This window comes from Somniosus microcephalus, chromosome 1, assembly GCF_052327205.1.
Source record: "Somniosus microcephalus isolate GS21.2 chromosome 1, FLI_Smic_1.0, whole genome shotgun sequence".
NCBI classification, from domain to species: domain Eukaryota; kingdom Metazoa; phylum Chordata; class Chondrichthyes; order Squaliformes; family Somniosidae; genus Somniosus; species Somniosus microcephalus.
The window spans coordinates 218,882,084-218,898,192 of NC_140987.1; the positions used below are offsets into that span (position 1 = coordinate 218,882,084).

Consider the following 16,109-nt stretch of genomic DNA (forward strand, 5'->3'; position numbering starts at 1 on the left):
CCTAATCGACCCAATCTCACCTCATACGTCATTCCTGCCATCCCAGGTATCAGTCTGGTGAATCTTCGCTGCACTCTCTCCATGGCAAGAACATCCTTCCTCAGATAAGGCGACCAAAACTGCACACAATACTCAAGGTGTGGTCTCACCAAGGCCTTGTACAACTGCAGCAAGATTTCCTTGCTCCTGTACTCAAATCCTCTCACTATGAAGGCCAACATACCATTTGCCTTCTTAACCGCCTGCTGCACCTGCATGCTTACCTTCAGCGACTGGTGCACAAGGACACCCAGGTCTCGTTGCACTGCCCCTTCTCCCAATCTATTGCCGTTCAGATAATAATCTGTCTTCCTGTTTTTGCCACCGAAGTGGATAACCTCGCATTTATCCACGTTATACTGCATTTCCCATGCATCTGCCCAATCACCAAACCTGTCCAAATCGTACTGGAGTTTCTCGGCATCCTCCTCACAGCACACACACCCAGCTTTGTGTCGTCTGCAAACTTGGAGGTATTACATCTAGTTCCCTCGTCTAGATCATTTATATATATTGTGAATAGCTGGGGTCCTAGCATCAATCCCTGCGGTACCCCACTAGTCACTGCCTGCCACTCAGAAAAAAACCGTTTATTCCAACTCCTTGCTTCCTGTCGGCCAACCAGTTCTCTATCCAAGACAGTACCTTACCCCCAATCCCATGTGTTTTAACTTTACACGCTAATCTCTTATGCAGGACCTTATCGAAAGCCTTCTGAAAGTCCAAATACACTACATCCACTGGTTCTCCCTTATCTATTCTACCAGTTACATCCTCAAAAAATTCCAGTAGATTAGTCAAGCATGATTTACCTTTTGTAAATCCATGTTGACTTTGTCTGATCCTCTCACTGTTTTCCAAGTGCGCTGCTATTACATCTTTTTATAATGGACTCTAGCATTTTCCCCACTACCGATGTCAGGCTTACCAGTCTATAATTCCCCATTTTCTCTCTACCACCCTTCTTAAATAGTGTGGTTACATTAGCTAGCCTCCCATCCATGGGAACTGTTCCACAGTCTATAGAATTTTGGAAGATGACCAGCAATGCATCTACTATTTCTAGGGCCACTTCCTTAAGTACCCTAGGATGTAGATTATCAGGCCCTGGGGATTTATTGGCCATCAATCCCATCGATTTCCCTAACACCATTTCCCTACAAATGCTGATTTCATTTAATTCCTCCCTCTCATTAGACCCTATGTTCCCCGACATCTCTGGAAGGTTATTTGAGTCCTCCTTTGTGAAGACAGAAACAAAGTATGTATTTAATTGGTCTGCCATTTCTTTGTTCCCCATTATAAATTCCCCTGATTCTGACTGCAAGGGACCTATGCTTGACTTCACCAATCTTTTTCTCTTCACATATCTGTAGAAGCTTTTACAGTCAGTTTTTATGTTCCCTGCAAGCTTACTCTGATAATCTATTTCCCCCCTCTTAATTAATCCTTTTGTCCTCCTTTGCTGAATCTTAAACTGCTCCTAATCCTCAGGTTTGCTGCTTTTTCTGGCCAAATTATATGTCCTCTCCTTGGATCTTATGCTATCCCTAATTTCCCTTGTTAGCCACGGTTGAGTCACATTTTTTGTTTTATTTTTATGCCAAACAGGGATGAACAAATTCTGTAGTTCGTCCATGCGATCTTTAAATGTTTGCCATTGCCTATCCACCGTCAACCCTTTAAGTACCGTTCCCCAATCCATCCTAGCCAACTCGTGCCTCATACCATTGTAGTTTCCTTTATTTAAATTCAGGATCCTAGTCTCTGAGTCAACTACTTCACTCTCCATTTTAATGAAGAATTCTATCATATTATGATCGCTGCGACCCAAGGGGCCTCGCACAACAAGATTGCTAATTAATCCTTTCTCATTACATAATACCCAGTCTAAGATGGCCTGATCTCTAGTTGGTTCCTCGACATATTAGTCTAGGAAACCATCCCGTATACACTCTAGGAATTCCTCCTCCACAGTATTGTTACTAATTTGGTTAGCCCAATCTATATGTAGATTAAAATCACCCAAGATAACTGCTGTGCCTTTATTGCACGCGTCTCTAATTTCCCGTTTAATGCAATCCCCAACCTCTTCCACACAAAAGATTACTGATCAAGATAAGAAATCACGGGATTGGGGGTAATATACTGGCATGGGTGGAAGATTGGCTATCTAACAGAAAACAAAGAGTTGGGATAAATGGTTCATTCTCGGGCTGGCAATCAGTAACTAGTGGTGTTCCGCAGGGGTCAGTGCTGGGACCCCAACTCTTTACAATCTATATTAACGATTTGGAGGAAGGGACCGAGTGCAACATATCCAAGTTTGCCGACGATACAAAGATGGGAGGGAAAGCAATGAGTGAGGAGGACATAAAAAACCTGCAAAAGGACATAGACAGGCTAAGTGAGTGGGCAGAGATTTGGCAGATGCAATATAATGTTGGAAAGTGTGAGGTTATGCACTTCGGCAGAAAAAATCAAAGAGCAAGTTATTATCTAAATGGAGAGAAACTGCAAAGTGCTACAGTACAAAGGGATCTGGGGGTCCTGGTGCATGAAACACAAAAAGTTAGTATGCAGGTGCAGCAGGTGATCAGGAAGGCCAATGGAATCTTGGCTTTTATTGCAAGGGGGATGAAGTATAAAAACAGGGAAGTCTTGCTGCAGTTATACAGGGTATTGGTGAGGCCACACCTGGAATACTGCGTGCAGTTTTGGTTTCCATATTTAAGAAAAGATATACTTGCTCTCGAGGCGGTTCAGAGAAGGTTCACTCGGTTGATTCCGGAGATGAGGGGGTTGACGTATGAGGAGAGGTTGAATAGGTTGGGACTCTACTCATTGGAGTTCAGAAGAATGAGGGGCAATCTTATCGAAACATATAAGATTGTGAGGGGGCTTGATCGGGTGGATGCGGGGAGGATGTTTCCACTGATGGGTGAGACTAGAACTAGGGGGCATAATCTAAGAATAAGGGGCTGCGCTTTCAAAACTGAGATGAGGAGAAACTTCTTCACTCAGAGGGTAGTAAATCTATGGAATTTGCTACCCCAGAGAGCTGTGTAAGCTGCAACATTAAATAAATTTAAAATGGAGATAGACAGTTTCCTCGCAGATAAGGGAATTAGGGGTTACGGGGAGTGGGCAGGGAAGTGGACGTGAGTCTAGATTCGGATCAGCCATGATCCTATTGAATGGCGGAGCAGGCCCGAGGGGCCGTATGGCCTACTCCTGCTCCTACTTCTTATGTTCTTATGTTCAGCATTACTGTTTGGGGGTCTCTATACAACTCCCACTAACGTTTTCTGCCCCTTGTTATTTCTCAGCTCTGCCCATACAGATTCCACATCATCAGAGCTAATATCCTTCCTTACTATTGTCTTAATCTCCTCTTTAACCAGCAATGCTACCCCACCTCCTTTTCCTTTTTTCCTGTCCTTCCTGAATATTGAATACCCCTGGATGTTGAATTCCCAGTCTTGGTCACCCTGGAGCCATGTCTCCGTAATCCCAATTATATCATATCCATTTACATCTATTTGCGCAGCTAATTCATCCACCTTATTACGAATGTTCCTCGCATTAAGACACAAAGGGCTCGATTTTAACTCGGGTGCGGGGAATTGTCGGGTTCCCCGAATTTGGTGTTTCCCACACGAATCTAAATGGGTCTGTGAGATTGATGCAATTTTCACTCAATTGGCCAATTGATTTCCAACGTGTGGGAAGCCTTGGCAATTGAGTAAGTCCAGTCAGAAAGTCGCAGAATATGACGTCATCGTTGCTGCTGCTTTTAAGGTCCACAGCCAGCCTTGCTTCTTCTGCAGGCTTCCAAACTTCACCATTAAGATGGCACAGGAGCCTGCAGGAGCAACGGCCAGCGGGAGGGCAAGAGCTGCCCCCAAATTTGATGAGGCTTCACTCCAGGCATTGCTGGATGGTGCTAGGGCCCACAGGGAGGTCCTGTTCCCTTCTTCAGGGAGGAAGAGGCCTCCCAGTCAGACCAAGGCTGTGTGGCTACAGGTGGCTGGGGAGGTCAACTCCTTGGGGCTCACATGGCGCACCTGGATGCAGTGCAGAAAAAGATTCCATGACCTTCATCTCACTTGAGAAGTAAGTACTATAAGAAGTTTCCATCACCCTCAATCTGATCCCCATTGCCTTTCCTCACCAGCACTCAGCTTTAGCAATCTCTTCCTCCACATCCCACTTGACACTCACATCCATGCACCCTTACCCATTTCCTCTCTCTCTATGCTCACATTCACATAACTATTCGACCATGCAGCCCTCACACTCCCTCTCACTCTGATGCTTTGAACAGAACTGACAACACACAGGGAGGGCCCTTGGTCTTGCAACCTCACTCCATCTTTGTCTCCATCTAAGTATCTATGCTATGCAATCTCTGCACTCATTCCTTCATTCTCACTCAACCTCCACTTGTCTCCCTCATTGCAGGAAAAGAGAGCTCACAACAGCAGCGAGCGAGCCAGGTCAGGAGGAGGGCCGCCCTCATTAGCCCAGCTCACCCCCTGGGAGGAAGGCGTCCTGGAGATTGTCGGGGCTGGCATAGATGCGGGAGTTGGGGAAGGAGAGACAGGTGCATCCCCGCAAGCTGGTGACAGAATAGTTTTCCATCTCCCTCATTGGCATTGCATGAGTCGCTGATAATGATTCTGAAGCTACATCATATGGACTTATGATCATCTGCAAAATGCAATGTGCATGTAACCTTGGCATCACATCTCTAACTTTTTCCTTGACTCCCCACGAGGACCATCGAGAGCCCCCGTCCCCACTGTGCAGGAGGAAGAGCCTGAGTAGCCAGACTCCTCAGAGGAATCTGCAACCTCTGAGGGCGCAGCGTCAGCAGAAATAAGCGCACCCAGCACCAGCACAGACACTCACACCTCGGTGGGACCTTCGGGACATAGAGTAGAGTTGTCACCTGGTGTACCACAGCTCAAAAGTGAGCATCAGCAGATTGTGGAGACAGGGACAGCAATGGAGAGTCCTCGTCGGAGGGCGCAGGACTCTGCCAGCTCAACTGCATGTCGACACTCTGCCTCTGGGTCCATCTGTAAGATCAGAGGTGATGGAACTCCAGGCACAGATGCAGGAGTTTCTGGCAGGTTTTGTCTCTAGGGTCGCTGCGAGTGTGGAGCGAATGGAGAAGTCCATAGCGAACATGAGCAGAGCCTTTGTGGAGTCATTGGCGCATGAACACGGAAAGGATGGCTACCTACGTGGAAATGATTGTTGCCTCCATGGTAAGGCTGGCTACGGTAGAGGAGAGGCGGGCTACGGCCATGGAGGAGGTTAGTTGCCAAGGTATGGAAAACATGGTGAGTGTTCAGAATAGAATGACATCTCTTGAGGAGCAATGGGCATCTATTGAACAGAGTAACCAGACCTTCATGGAAGTCCTTCTGAGTAGGACTGACATTGCAGATATGGGTCCCCATGGCCCCCCTGATGTGCAGCAAGGTGCTCTCAAGCCACTTGCAGGCACTGAGGGGGACCTGACCCATGAGAGGGAGGTTGGTGGCAGACCTCAAGGAAGTGGGGGATCCTCTCCAAGCGCTCACACTTCCATGCCACTGCAGAGCCCTCGGTCAGAGCCCTGCCGGAGTCCATACCCAACTGAGATAGACGTCTCAACTCCTGCACAGCCGCAGGAGCAGCAGACTGCTGACGAGCCCTCACAGGCTCGCCACCCCAGAGGATGCCAGCCAAAGGTGTCGAGACAGGAACAGCAGGAAAGCGAGCAAGGGGCCTCCACATCTGCTGAAGCCACAGGGGAACCACTACGTTGGAGCATGCGTAAGAGGAAAATAAAGCAGAAATAGTCACAAGGGTAGTCACTTGGGTGAAATGTTGTGTATTCTGTAAAAATGCCATCAGTTGTTTGTTTTGCATAAAAATTCTGATGGCAACTTCTGCAGTTGTGACGTGTGTCATTTCGTGAATGGGGCTGGAGGTCCTCTAATGCCAAGAAGGGAAAGAAAAAAATGCCTCCCATGCATCTGGTAGATGCCTCAGTTGAGAAAGCGCTGAGTGAGGCTGGCGAGAGGGGTTTCGCAGGAGGTCACACTGGAGAAGTGTGTGAGGCTCCAACCTTCCACAGGTGTGGTTAAGCCTGGTAAAAGTTGCCCCAGGCCTGAAACAACAAAGTCCTGCCACCTGCAAATGATGGCTGATCAAATCTCCGCTTTAATGGTTTACCTGCAACTGATAGTCAGCAAGCCAATAGTGTTCACGCCAGGTTTCACAGGTGTGATCCCCACCAGGCGTGTTTTACGTGGGAAAAGGGTTAAACAGGCAAGGGCCTGTTAAAATGGGATTATAAAGGCCAATGAGTGCTGTTTAAGGGCCCTAAAGACCAGTCCGACCTGATTCAGGACTATCAGACACGCCTGGGTTAAAATGGCTATGTGTCGGGAACCAGGCGGAGGGGGTCCCGACCCCCAGGTTTTGCGATTTTAACCCCCCACACGCCTCAAAGCCCGCCTGACGGCTGAGTTAAAATCAAGCCCAAAGTCTTCAGGCTTGATTTTTTAACACTCTTAGTCCTTTTAGAATTCTTATTTACTGTGACCCTGTTTGATTTACACCCTTGATTTCTCTGCCTTCCACTTTTGCTTTTCTCCTTCCTGTCTTTTGTTTCTATCCTTGCTTCGCTTTCCTCTGTCTGCTTGCACAGGTTCCCAACCCCCTGCCATTTTAGTTTAAACCCTCCCCAACAGCACTAGCGAACACTTCCCCCTAGGACATCGGTTCCGGTTCCGCCCAGGTGCAAACCGTCCAGTTTGTACTGGTCCCACCTCCCCCAGAACCGGTTCCAATGTCCCAGGAATTTGAATCCCTCCCCCTTGCACCATTCCTCTAGCCACGTATTCATCTGAAATATCCTTCTATTTCTACTCTGACTAGCACGTGACACTGGTAGCAATCCTGAGATTACTACCTTTGAGGTCCTATTTTTTAATTTACCTCCTAACTCCCTATATTCAGCTTTTAGGACCTCATCCTGTTTTTTACCTATATCGTTCGTACCTATATGCACCACAACAACTGGCTGTTCACCCTCCCCCTCCAGAATGCCCTGCAGCCGCTCCGAGACATCCTTGACCCTTGCACCAGGGAGGCAACATACCATCCTGGAGTCTCGTTTGCGGCCGCAGAAACGCCTATCTATTCCCCTTACAAATAGAATCCCCTATCGCTGTAGCTCTCCCACTCTTTTTCCTCCCATCCTGTGCAGCAGGACCATCCATGGTGCCAGGAAGTTGGCTGCTGCTGCCTTCCCCCGATAAGCCATCTCCCTCAACAATATCTGTTTGAGAGGGGGATGGCCACAGGGGACCCCTGCACTACCTGCCTGCGCCTACTACTCTACCTGCTGGTCACCCATTCCCTTCCTGCCTGTGCAGCCTTTACCTGCGGTGTGACCAACTCCCTAAATGTGCTATCCATGATGTCCTCAGCATCGCGAATGCTCCAGTATGTATCCATTCACAGCTCCAGCGCCGCAATGCGGTCTGTCATTAGCTGCAGCTGGATACACTTCCCGCACACATGGTCGTCAGGGACACAGGAAGCGTCCCTGATTTCCCACATAGTGCAGCTTAGCCATCATGAGGGTGCAGCTCTTGCCACCACGGGTTCCACGACCACCTCAAGAGAAGAAGGAAGGGAGGAAGCAGCCTGCAAATCCACGTTCCGGACGGGTTGTCCGTGAGCACATCATCAGACTCCACTTCCCTTGAATGATACCCCAGATCTCCATTGCTCAACATTTCCCCACCTTACCATCCCTCTATCATGGAACATCACAGTGTCCTCTTGGCCACAATGCTGAAATAAAAGCCACAACAAAACAAACATTACAAATGATTCATTTCAATACAACATAACAAAGTCAACTAATCACCCTTGTGCATTTCCTTAGTGCCTGTCTTTCATGTCCCTTTGCCTATCCTAGTGCTCCTATGAAGTGCTGCCCCAGTGGCTGCAGCATGGCTGGTGGAAGGCTGCTGACTTTCAGTGGGCGAGACTGCAGATGGCCTTGAGGACGACCTCGAGCAGCTCTGGGCCTAGAAGGCCCAGCTGTAGACTGCACCATCTCGGCATGAGCGGCAGCAGTCTGGGCTGGCTGGCTGACAGGCAGCAGCAAGGGCACTGGCGGAGTGGCAGTGATGGGAGGATGAATGCTGTTATCCTGAGAGAGGACAGCAGGTTAGTGCTCCACGGAGCCACTGCCACTTCTCCGGGGCGGCACCTCAGCAATCCTAATTACCTGTTGGAGCACAGATTGCTGGACTGTGGCAAGACCCTGCAAGCCCCTTTCTACACTGTAAATGCAGCCATGATGGCAGCAGCCTGAGCTTGCGTGGCAGCAAGCTAGCCTGCATGAGAGCGGTCTGAGCTTGCATGACAGAAGTCTGAACTTCCACTGCAGCACTCAGAGTTGGGTCGCTTCTGCTTGTGCTGCAATGGAAGCTCAGACATCGCCCATCAGAGAGAAAGGGAAGTGTGTCAGTGAGTGTGGTGCAATGTGTTTGGGTAATGTGGCTGTCATGGTTGAATAGCTGGCAGTGTGTGCAAGCTGTAAGATGGGGGTGTGAGGCTTGCAACAGTGGTAAGTGTGTTAAGGTGAGGTGAAGTTATGATTGTGAGGTATGAGCCATGATTGATAGAGTTTGTTGGTAGGTGAGTGATTGGGGTGTGGTGCATTGAGCAGAGTGTGAGGTTAGTGTTGCAGTAGGTGGGATATGACATTTGAAGTTGCATTCACTCACCTTGACCACTCATGTGAGGTCATTAAACTTCTTTCGGCACTGGATCCAGTTCCTGGGGAAAAGACTGGTGGCACTGACCGCTTCAGTAATCTGCTCCCACTGCCTTCTTACAGTCAGTATGGAGGTCCTCCTGACTCCCTGCAGGTAGAGGACCTGTCTTCTCCTTTTGATTCCCTTTACTAAGGCCTCCAGTGCTGTGCCTGAGAACCTAGGTGCCCTTTCTCTGCCCTGTTGAGCTATAGCTACCTTACAGGTTCCTTTACAACAATTACAATGAGGTGCTTATTTCTGAAAGCACCTCCCCTTTAAGAAGTGCAGACTGCGTTACAAACTGCAGGCTAGCTTTAGAGATCACTTCCCACAAAATTGGTTACCCTTCTGAGCGCTCAGCCAATGAGCAGCACTCTCAGCACTGGGCTGAACGCATCAATTATGTTAATTAACAGGCAGCATGAATGTCACGTGCTGCTTGCATTACTTTCAATGGGCGCGGGCAGATCGCGCATCGCGGGCAGATCGCGCATCGCGATCCCTGCGCCTGTTTTTGAACCTTATCGAATTTTTAGCCCCTGGACTTTAGATGGCCTTTGATAAAGTGCCACATAAGATGCTCATGACAAAGGTCAGGGTGTGTGGTGTAAGGGGCCAGGTACCAGAATGGATTGAAAGATTGTTACAAAACAGAAAACGGAGGTTAGGAATTAAGAGACATTCCTCCGACTGGCAGAAAGTGGGAAGTTGTTTATCATATACTGATGCATAAATCACTGAAATTAGGAACACAAGTTGATAAGGCTTTAAGGACTGCAAACGAAGTACTGGGATTCATTTCTAGAGGAATAAAGTACCATAGCAGAGAGGAAATGTTACATTTATATAGAATTTTGTTTAGAACACACTTGGAATACTGAGTGCAGTTCTAGCTTTCATACTACAAAAAGAATATTAAAACCCTGGAGAAAGTGCAGAAAAGACTTCCAAGGATGTTACCAGAATTGAGAGAATGCAGTTATTTGGAAAGATTGAGCAGGCTGGGGTTCTTTTCTCCGGTAATGAGAAGATTAAATGGTGACCTGATGGGGGTCTTTAAAATTATGAAGGGGTTTGATAGGGTGGACGTGGAGAAACTGTTTCCATTTGTGGGTGAGTTCAGAACAAGGAGGCATCAATATAAGATAGCCATTAACAGATCAAATAAAGAATTTAGGAGGAATTTCTTTACACAGAGTTGGGAGAATGTGGAATTTACTGCCACATGGACTGGTTGAATCATAGCATACTGGCATAGACCAATTGGGCCGAATGGCCTGTTTCTGTGCTGTAGATTCCATATAAATCTATGTAACCTCTTCTTATTTTCTTATATTTTCCTTTGGTGTTTTCATTATTATTATTATAGTCCTCATAGGCACTGCTCTTCAATTGGTTTCTAACCTCTTTATTTATTCATGGCATCCTGGAACTGCTAGTATTATCCTTTTTTAATGGAATATATATATATCTATACCTTTGCAATCTACCTTTGAGCGAGTATTTCTCTATATAAGATGAGCAATAACTGGAACGGAATGCCAGGAAGGGTGGTTGAAGCCAGCATACTGGACTCATTTAAAAAATGGCAAATGCTTTAAAGTGAAGTTTAGGAGGTTGGTATTCTGAAACGTTGAGATTAAATGGGTTGAAGGGCCTACTTCATCCAAACTTATCTCTCGATCTTGTGATAATGCTGAGTTACATTACATTTTTTCCTATTTTCAATATGAGAGTTTTCTATTCTAAGGAATTTGATCAAATTGTAATAATAAACAGGCATATAAACTGTACCACAGAAGTATGTGTGTGCTGTTGTAGTAAAATCATCCTATAGTAGTCTACCATTTATGTGCAACCATTATTGCACAAGTATTATTTGTTGCCACTGGATAGAGGAAGAGGCTGCTTTCATCTGTGTTGAAAGTAAACTAACATCACACTTTTTTCTCTTTCACTGATTATAGCTTCCTGTGACCAACCTAACTACATAAAAGAAATGACTTACACAAAAGAAGATGATGCTGATAAAGCCAGTAGTTCTTCAAGTCATGTGTTACTGGAACATCAGAGTTTGATTTTCCATTCAGGTGAGTAACTCACCTTAGAAAGCTTTTGCAGCAGTTGGGGGTTACGTTTGGTTTCCGTGTCACTGGGCTAGAGAAGGGAGAAATCAATCAGGATTCCTGTTCCTGATTCCAGTCTAGCGAACCCCTGTTAGAAAGTGTGCACATATGGATGTCAGAATCTGCCGTGGCTGGGTTGCCCCCTATGGTTGAACAGTCTGCTGACACTCGCTGGCCAGACTCGTGAAGAATAGCCACTTAAGCGAGGTACCAGAGAGCTGCTGGTACCCATGGAACAATGACAATGGGGCTAAAAAATAACTTTGGTACACAAACAACCTTGTGGCATGACGTTTGCACAATATGCTTGATGGTGACTTTCAAACCCTTGATCCTCACCGGGAAAATGGAAGAAGCATTGTGAAAAAAAAGATGAAAAACTGCAACTGTGTGAAACCTGAAATAAAAACATGACATTTTGGAATGACACTGTTGGTCTGCTGGTAAATGTAAAAAGACAGGTTAATATCCATAAAAAACAACCTGAAACCATGGCCAGTCGTTTTTTTTCAGATGCTGGTGGACCTGCTTTGTGTTTCAAGCATTTTATATCATACCTTTTTACTGAATCCAGCTCTTCCACTGTGGTTAAAGCTGCAAGTTTCATTTATATTTTTAATCCTGTTTTTTCAATCTGACTTCTTAGTATTATGTAATTTCTCTCATCCCACATAGTTAAGACGATGGAAAGAAACTTGCTCTCAGACACTGAACATCATATTGGGTGCACGCAGAGAAACGAGTGAACTATATGCTTTTTAATTTTCCCTCAAATGTTCAATACTTACCCTGTGAAGAATCTCCAGTTTGAATTGTTCAGCTTCTAAAAATATTAAATTGATGAAACTATTTCACGTTAGGGGTAGTGTTTCATTCTAAATAATATGCTCCTGATAGTATCAAACTGGAGTAGTGCAGATCAGAAAGAGACACTGAGGGCTCGATTTTAACTCATGGGAACACGGCCTAGTGAGTGTCCGGGAGCAGCAGCAGGCAGCTATAGCCGATTTTAACGGCCAGGCCTCATTAGCATGCCTCTTGCCAAATTCTGAACCAAACGGCCGGAAGTCAGTGGGCAGCGACTGCCCAGCTTAAAATCAGGCTGTGGGAGGCCACTGCCGCGGACCCAGTGGTAACAGTCGCCGGCACAAGGTAAGTGTTCCGATTCCCGATGGGGGAGGAAGCCCAGAGCAGGGGAGGCCCAAGATTTCCTCTGGCACCCTGAGGAGCACTTTGTTCCTCCTGGCCCATGAAGGAAACTAAAAGAAAATTTTAAAATGTACTTTTCTGAGCCTCTTCTCGCAGTTGCTGCTGTTCCCAACAGCTTTTGCCTGGTGGGGAAGCCACCACTGCTTCCCCACTCAGGCCTCAAATTAATATGGCCGATCGGGACCTGATGTAATTGGAGCCCAATCTGCATTTTTAAAGAGGACCCTTCCAGCTTGCACAGGTGTCCTTGCCGCCTGCAGTTTAAGATTGCAGACGGCCAGATCAGGGTGGGAAAGATGTGGTAAGTCCCCCACTCCATTTTAACTGCTGGGTTGGGAGTTAAAATTGAGCCCTCAATATCTAATATTAGGACCCAGTATTTATTAACTGTATTTTTCTTTGTACAGATCTGAACACCAAACAAGTGGCCTTGTCTGTCCAGCAACCAGCTACGAGCAGTCTGCATCAAGGGGGTTTACAGTCACAGCATGAGATGCAGCTGTTTGTGGAGGCGCACTCATATGTCCCACAGGAAAGCAAAAATGGACAAGAAGATGGGGCTGAGGAGGAGAACATATTTTACTTCTAAATGTCCTTCAACATTAGCACTTTTAAGTCAAACTGGAACAACATATGGCCACCTTGACCTCTTGGTCACATTCAGTTAAATGTTACAAGTAGTGAAATCTGGCAGTTAATTCTTTACTAAGCCTTGTAGACCCAGATATGCTTATGAACCTTGAAGTTTCATGAAATTTATTACACTTCAGTTTAGTGATAAGATTGTGACATATGAAATAATATATCATCTGTTTTGTCATGCTAGCTGATGCAGTTATAAATCAGAAAAGACCATATCCAACTTGCAGTCTTCTAATTTCAAGGACAGGTTTTGATATTTTACTTGCAGTTCTTAAGTTATTAATTACAATAATCTGATTTTCTTAATCAAGGGTTCAGTTTCTAAGGTTAAACACTATCTTGCTTACTCAGTTTAAACTTAATTTACCAGGGTCACAGTGGCCTCCCACTTTGCAGGTTCCATTTTATTTTATTAAGTCTACTGCCTGTAATTATTAAAGTTGTTTGGTGTGATTTATTGCCCACTTAGCCATCACTAAAGTTGGTTTTCAATTGCAATTTGCTCCTTCCCATCATGAATACAGTATATATATATATTTTTTCAGTCACATATCTTGAAGTTTCCTTGTGAGGTGTTTGATCCGTTTAAGCCCATATTTTTGTACTATCCTTTCACATACTTGGAACATAGGAGTGTCTGGGAGAGACTATTGTAGTCCATCTGACTAGTCCTTAACTATGTAAACTACTAGTTTCTCATAACCTTCAGTTGCTTTCTGTGACATATAGCCATCCAATTCTCTCTTGAATTTGCCATCTCCACTGATTCCCCGGGCAGTTTGTTCCATATACTCACCATCCTCTGTGTAAAGTACTTCAATCAAAACTGCCTGCTCACTTTTGCTCTTATAAGTCTGTGTCTGTGGCCCTTATTTTAGAATTTTTGTTTATGTTAAATATAGTACTGTATTAAAGAAAAAAAGAAAGAACTTGCATTTATAAAGTGCCTTTCATGACCTAAGGATGTCCCAAAGCGCTTTACAGTCAATGAAGTACGAAGGTTCAGTTTATCTGTACCTCTTAGATTCTTGAACATATCAATAACATTTCCTATGTACTGTATGCCCTCCTCACAGTTCAGGTACCTAATCCAAAGTATCTGTTTAGTTCACTGTAATGTCCCCAATGCTATGTTATCCTCACTGTAGCATGGTGACCAGAATTGTATACAATACTCCAGGTGGTGCCACAGCACTGTTTTGTACTAGTTCATTGCCATTTTCTGAGACTTGTGCTTTATCCCTCTGCCTGCAAATCCTAAGACTGTGTATGCTTTGTTTTATTGTTGCTGCACATTGTCCTGATCATTTCAGAAGACTACCTACAGATACTCCCAGATCTCCCTCCTATGCTGCGACCTGCAGAATAATGCCAATTAAGTTATATTTCCACTGCTTATTCACCTTCCTCGGTCTCATCACTTTGCAAATAGTATGTGCCACTTAACAGTCCTATTTCCCAATTTAAATCTCCCTTTGTATTTGCTCTGTTATTTGTTATTTGTAATTCTTTTCACCCACACACCCAGATTTCATAGTATCAGCATACTTTGCTTTTGTTCCCACTTCCAAATAATTTTCACATGTATTGCAAACAATAATGGGCCAAGCACTGATCCTCAAGGCACCCGGCTAGCCATCTCCTTCCTGCTGATGCAGCTCCATGTACCTTTCGTTTCCTCTGATACAGCCAATTTCCTCACTTCAGAAACTTGGCTGCCATTTATGGTAATGTGCCCCTTGAGTTTGTTAACCTCTAAAACAGCCTACCATTAGTGTTTGCATTTCTTTGCTGAACTATTATTAATGGCCATCTCTGGTCCTGTTTATTCTCATTTATTTTAAAATGTCAAGTTTTGTTGCACAAACTTTTTATAAATTACCAATTAAGTTCACTGCAATGGCATTGGAATTTCTTTTATCTTTATTGCCCCCACCCCCATACAGGGCAGCCACTTTAATAAACAAGCTTTTGGGTCACAGCATACAGATAGATGGCCTAGTGCAGAGGAAGACCACAAATCCAAAAATAAATTCAGTTATACTAAAGTAATGCCCCTGTTATTAAATATGGACCGGCTGCCAAACATTATCCCACATTGTAACTCTACATTTGCACTTCAGTTATTGAGCATTTTGTGTATAAATCTATCAAATGTCAGTGTTTTAATTGGACTACAGAAATAATTTAATCAAACAGTGCTAAGAAAATGTTCATTACCCATTTACTTCAGAGAAGAATCCCTTCCTAAACCTCTGTGCTTCTCTACCTCTCTTTCCTCCTTTAAGTCACTCTTTAAAACTTACCTCTTTGATCAAGCTTTAGGCCATTTTTCCTAATATTTCTTTGTGGCTTGGTGTCAAATTTTGTCTGATAACACTCCGAGGAAGTGCCTTGGAATGTTTTTACAATGTTAAAGGCACTATATAAATGCAAGTTGTTGTTGTGGAGAGGAGTTGGGTAAGACTGGTGGACACCTGAAGGGCATAATGGCTACACTAATAAAAATCACTCACTCCTATTTGGTTGGCACTTGAAATGTAAATATGGTTGTTTCTATCATATTAGGGAGGATTGCAATTGGATTTAAATTAGACTAGTATAATATATGCAAGTGATTAAAAAACACACCAATGATAGGGTGATTATTATCAAATAAATGTAATCCTCAGAACTCAGTAGATAATGTTCACAAGTCAGTTCACTCACAAGAGCTCTTTATCCTGTGTTCTAGCTACCTTTAACCGTCGAATATTATTACATGCCTGATACCTCTGAGTCAGTGCTCAGGTGGGTTAAATATCTATTTGCTTAAGGAATTGCACACATTATGTTTTGATCCATAATGGTAATATGGATGAAACTAGATTGAATGAGCACTTATATGTTGCATTTATCTGTAACCATTAAAATCTAAAACAATAATAGGTCCTGTTCAATAATTTTGTTTAAAATTTCATAAACTAGTTTTATAGCTGTGATGGCCTCTCTGTATATGTGTATTTAGAGTTGTAGTTATATTCATAGTTTGTGCCTTTATCCTGAACCATCAGAATGTGCATTCAGATTTATTATATAGCATCAGCAAGTACTAAGTCCAATTACTGCTCATGTGATCACTAACCTGGTCAAAATTACTAAACCAGCCAAGTTCAATAAACCTGTTTATAGACCAAAGATCAGAGTAACATCAGGTTATATCATATATACATATGCTACCAAATACAAGTGTCGGGCTCTATATCCTTGCACATCT

General features: G+C 44.5%; 1 protein-coding gene across 4 annotated transcripts in view; it reads left to right on the plus strand.

The window, feature by feature from the left end:
• The window catches only part of arhgef28a (Rho guanine nucleotide exchange factor (GEF) 28a), a 678,106-nt gene extending 662,272 nt beyond the window's left edge, over positions 1–15,834 (plus strand). For all 4 annotated transcript variants that reach the window (XM_085990347.1, XM_085990327.1, XM_085990336.1 and 1 more), the window contains 2 exons: positions 10,844–10,966; positions 12,619–15,834. In XM_085990347.1, coding sequence (XP_085846473.1) covers positions 10,844–10,966; positions 12,619–12,800 — 305 coding nt within the window. In that variant the 3' untranslated portion in view covers positions 12,801–15,834. The remainder of the gene's footprint in view (positions 1–10,843; positions 10,967–12,618) is intronic.
• Positions 15,835–16,109: the final 275 nt, after the last annotated feature.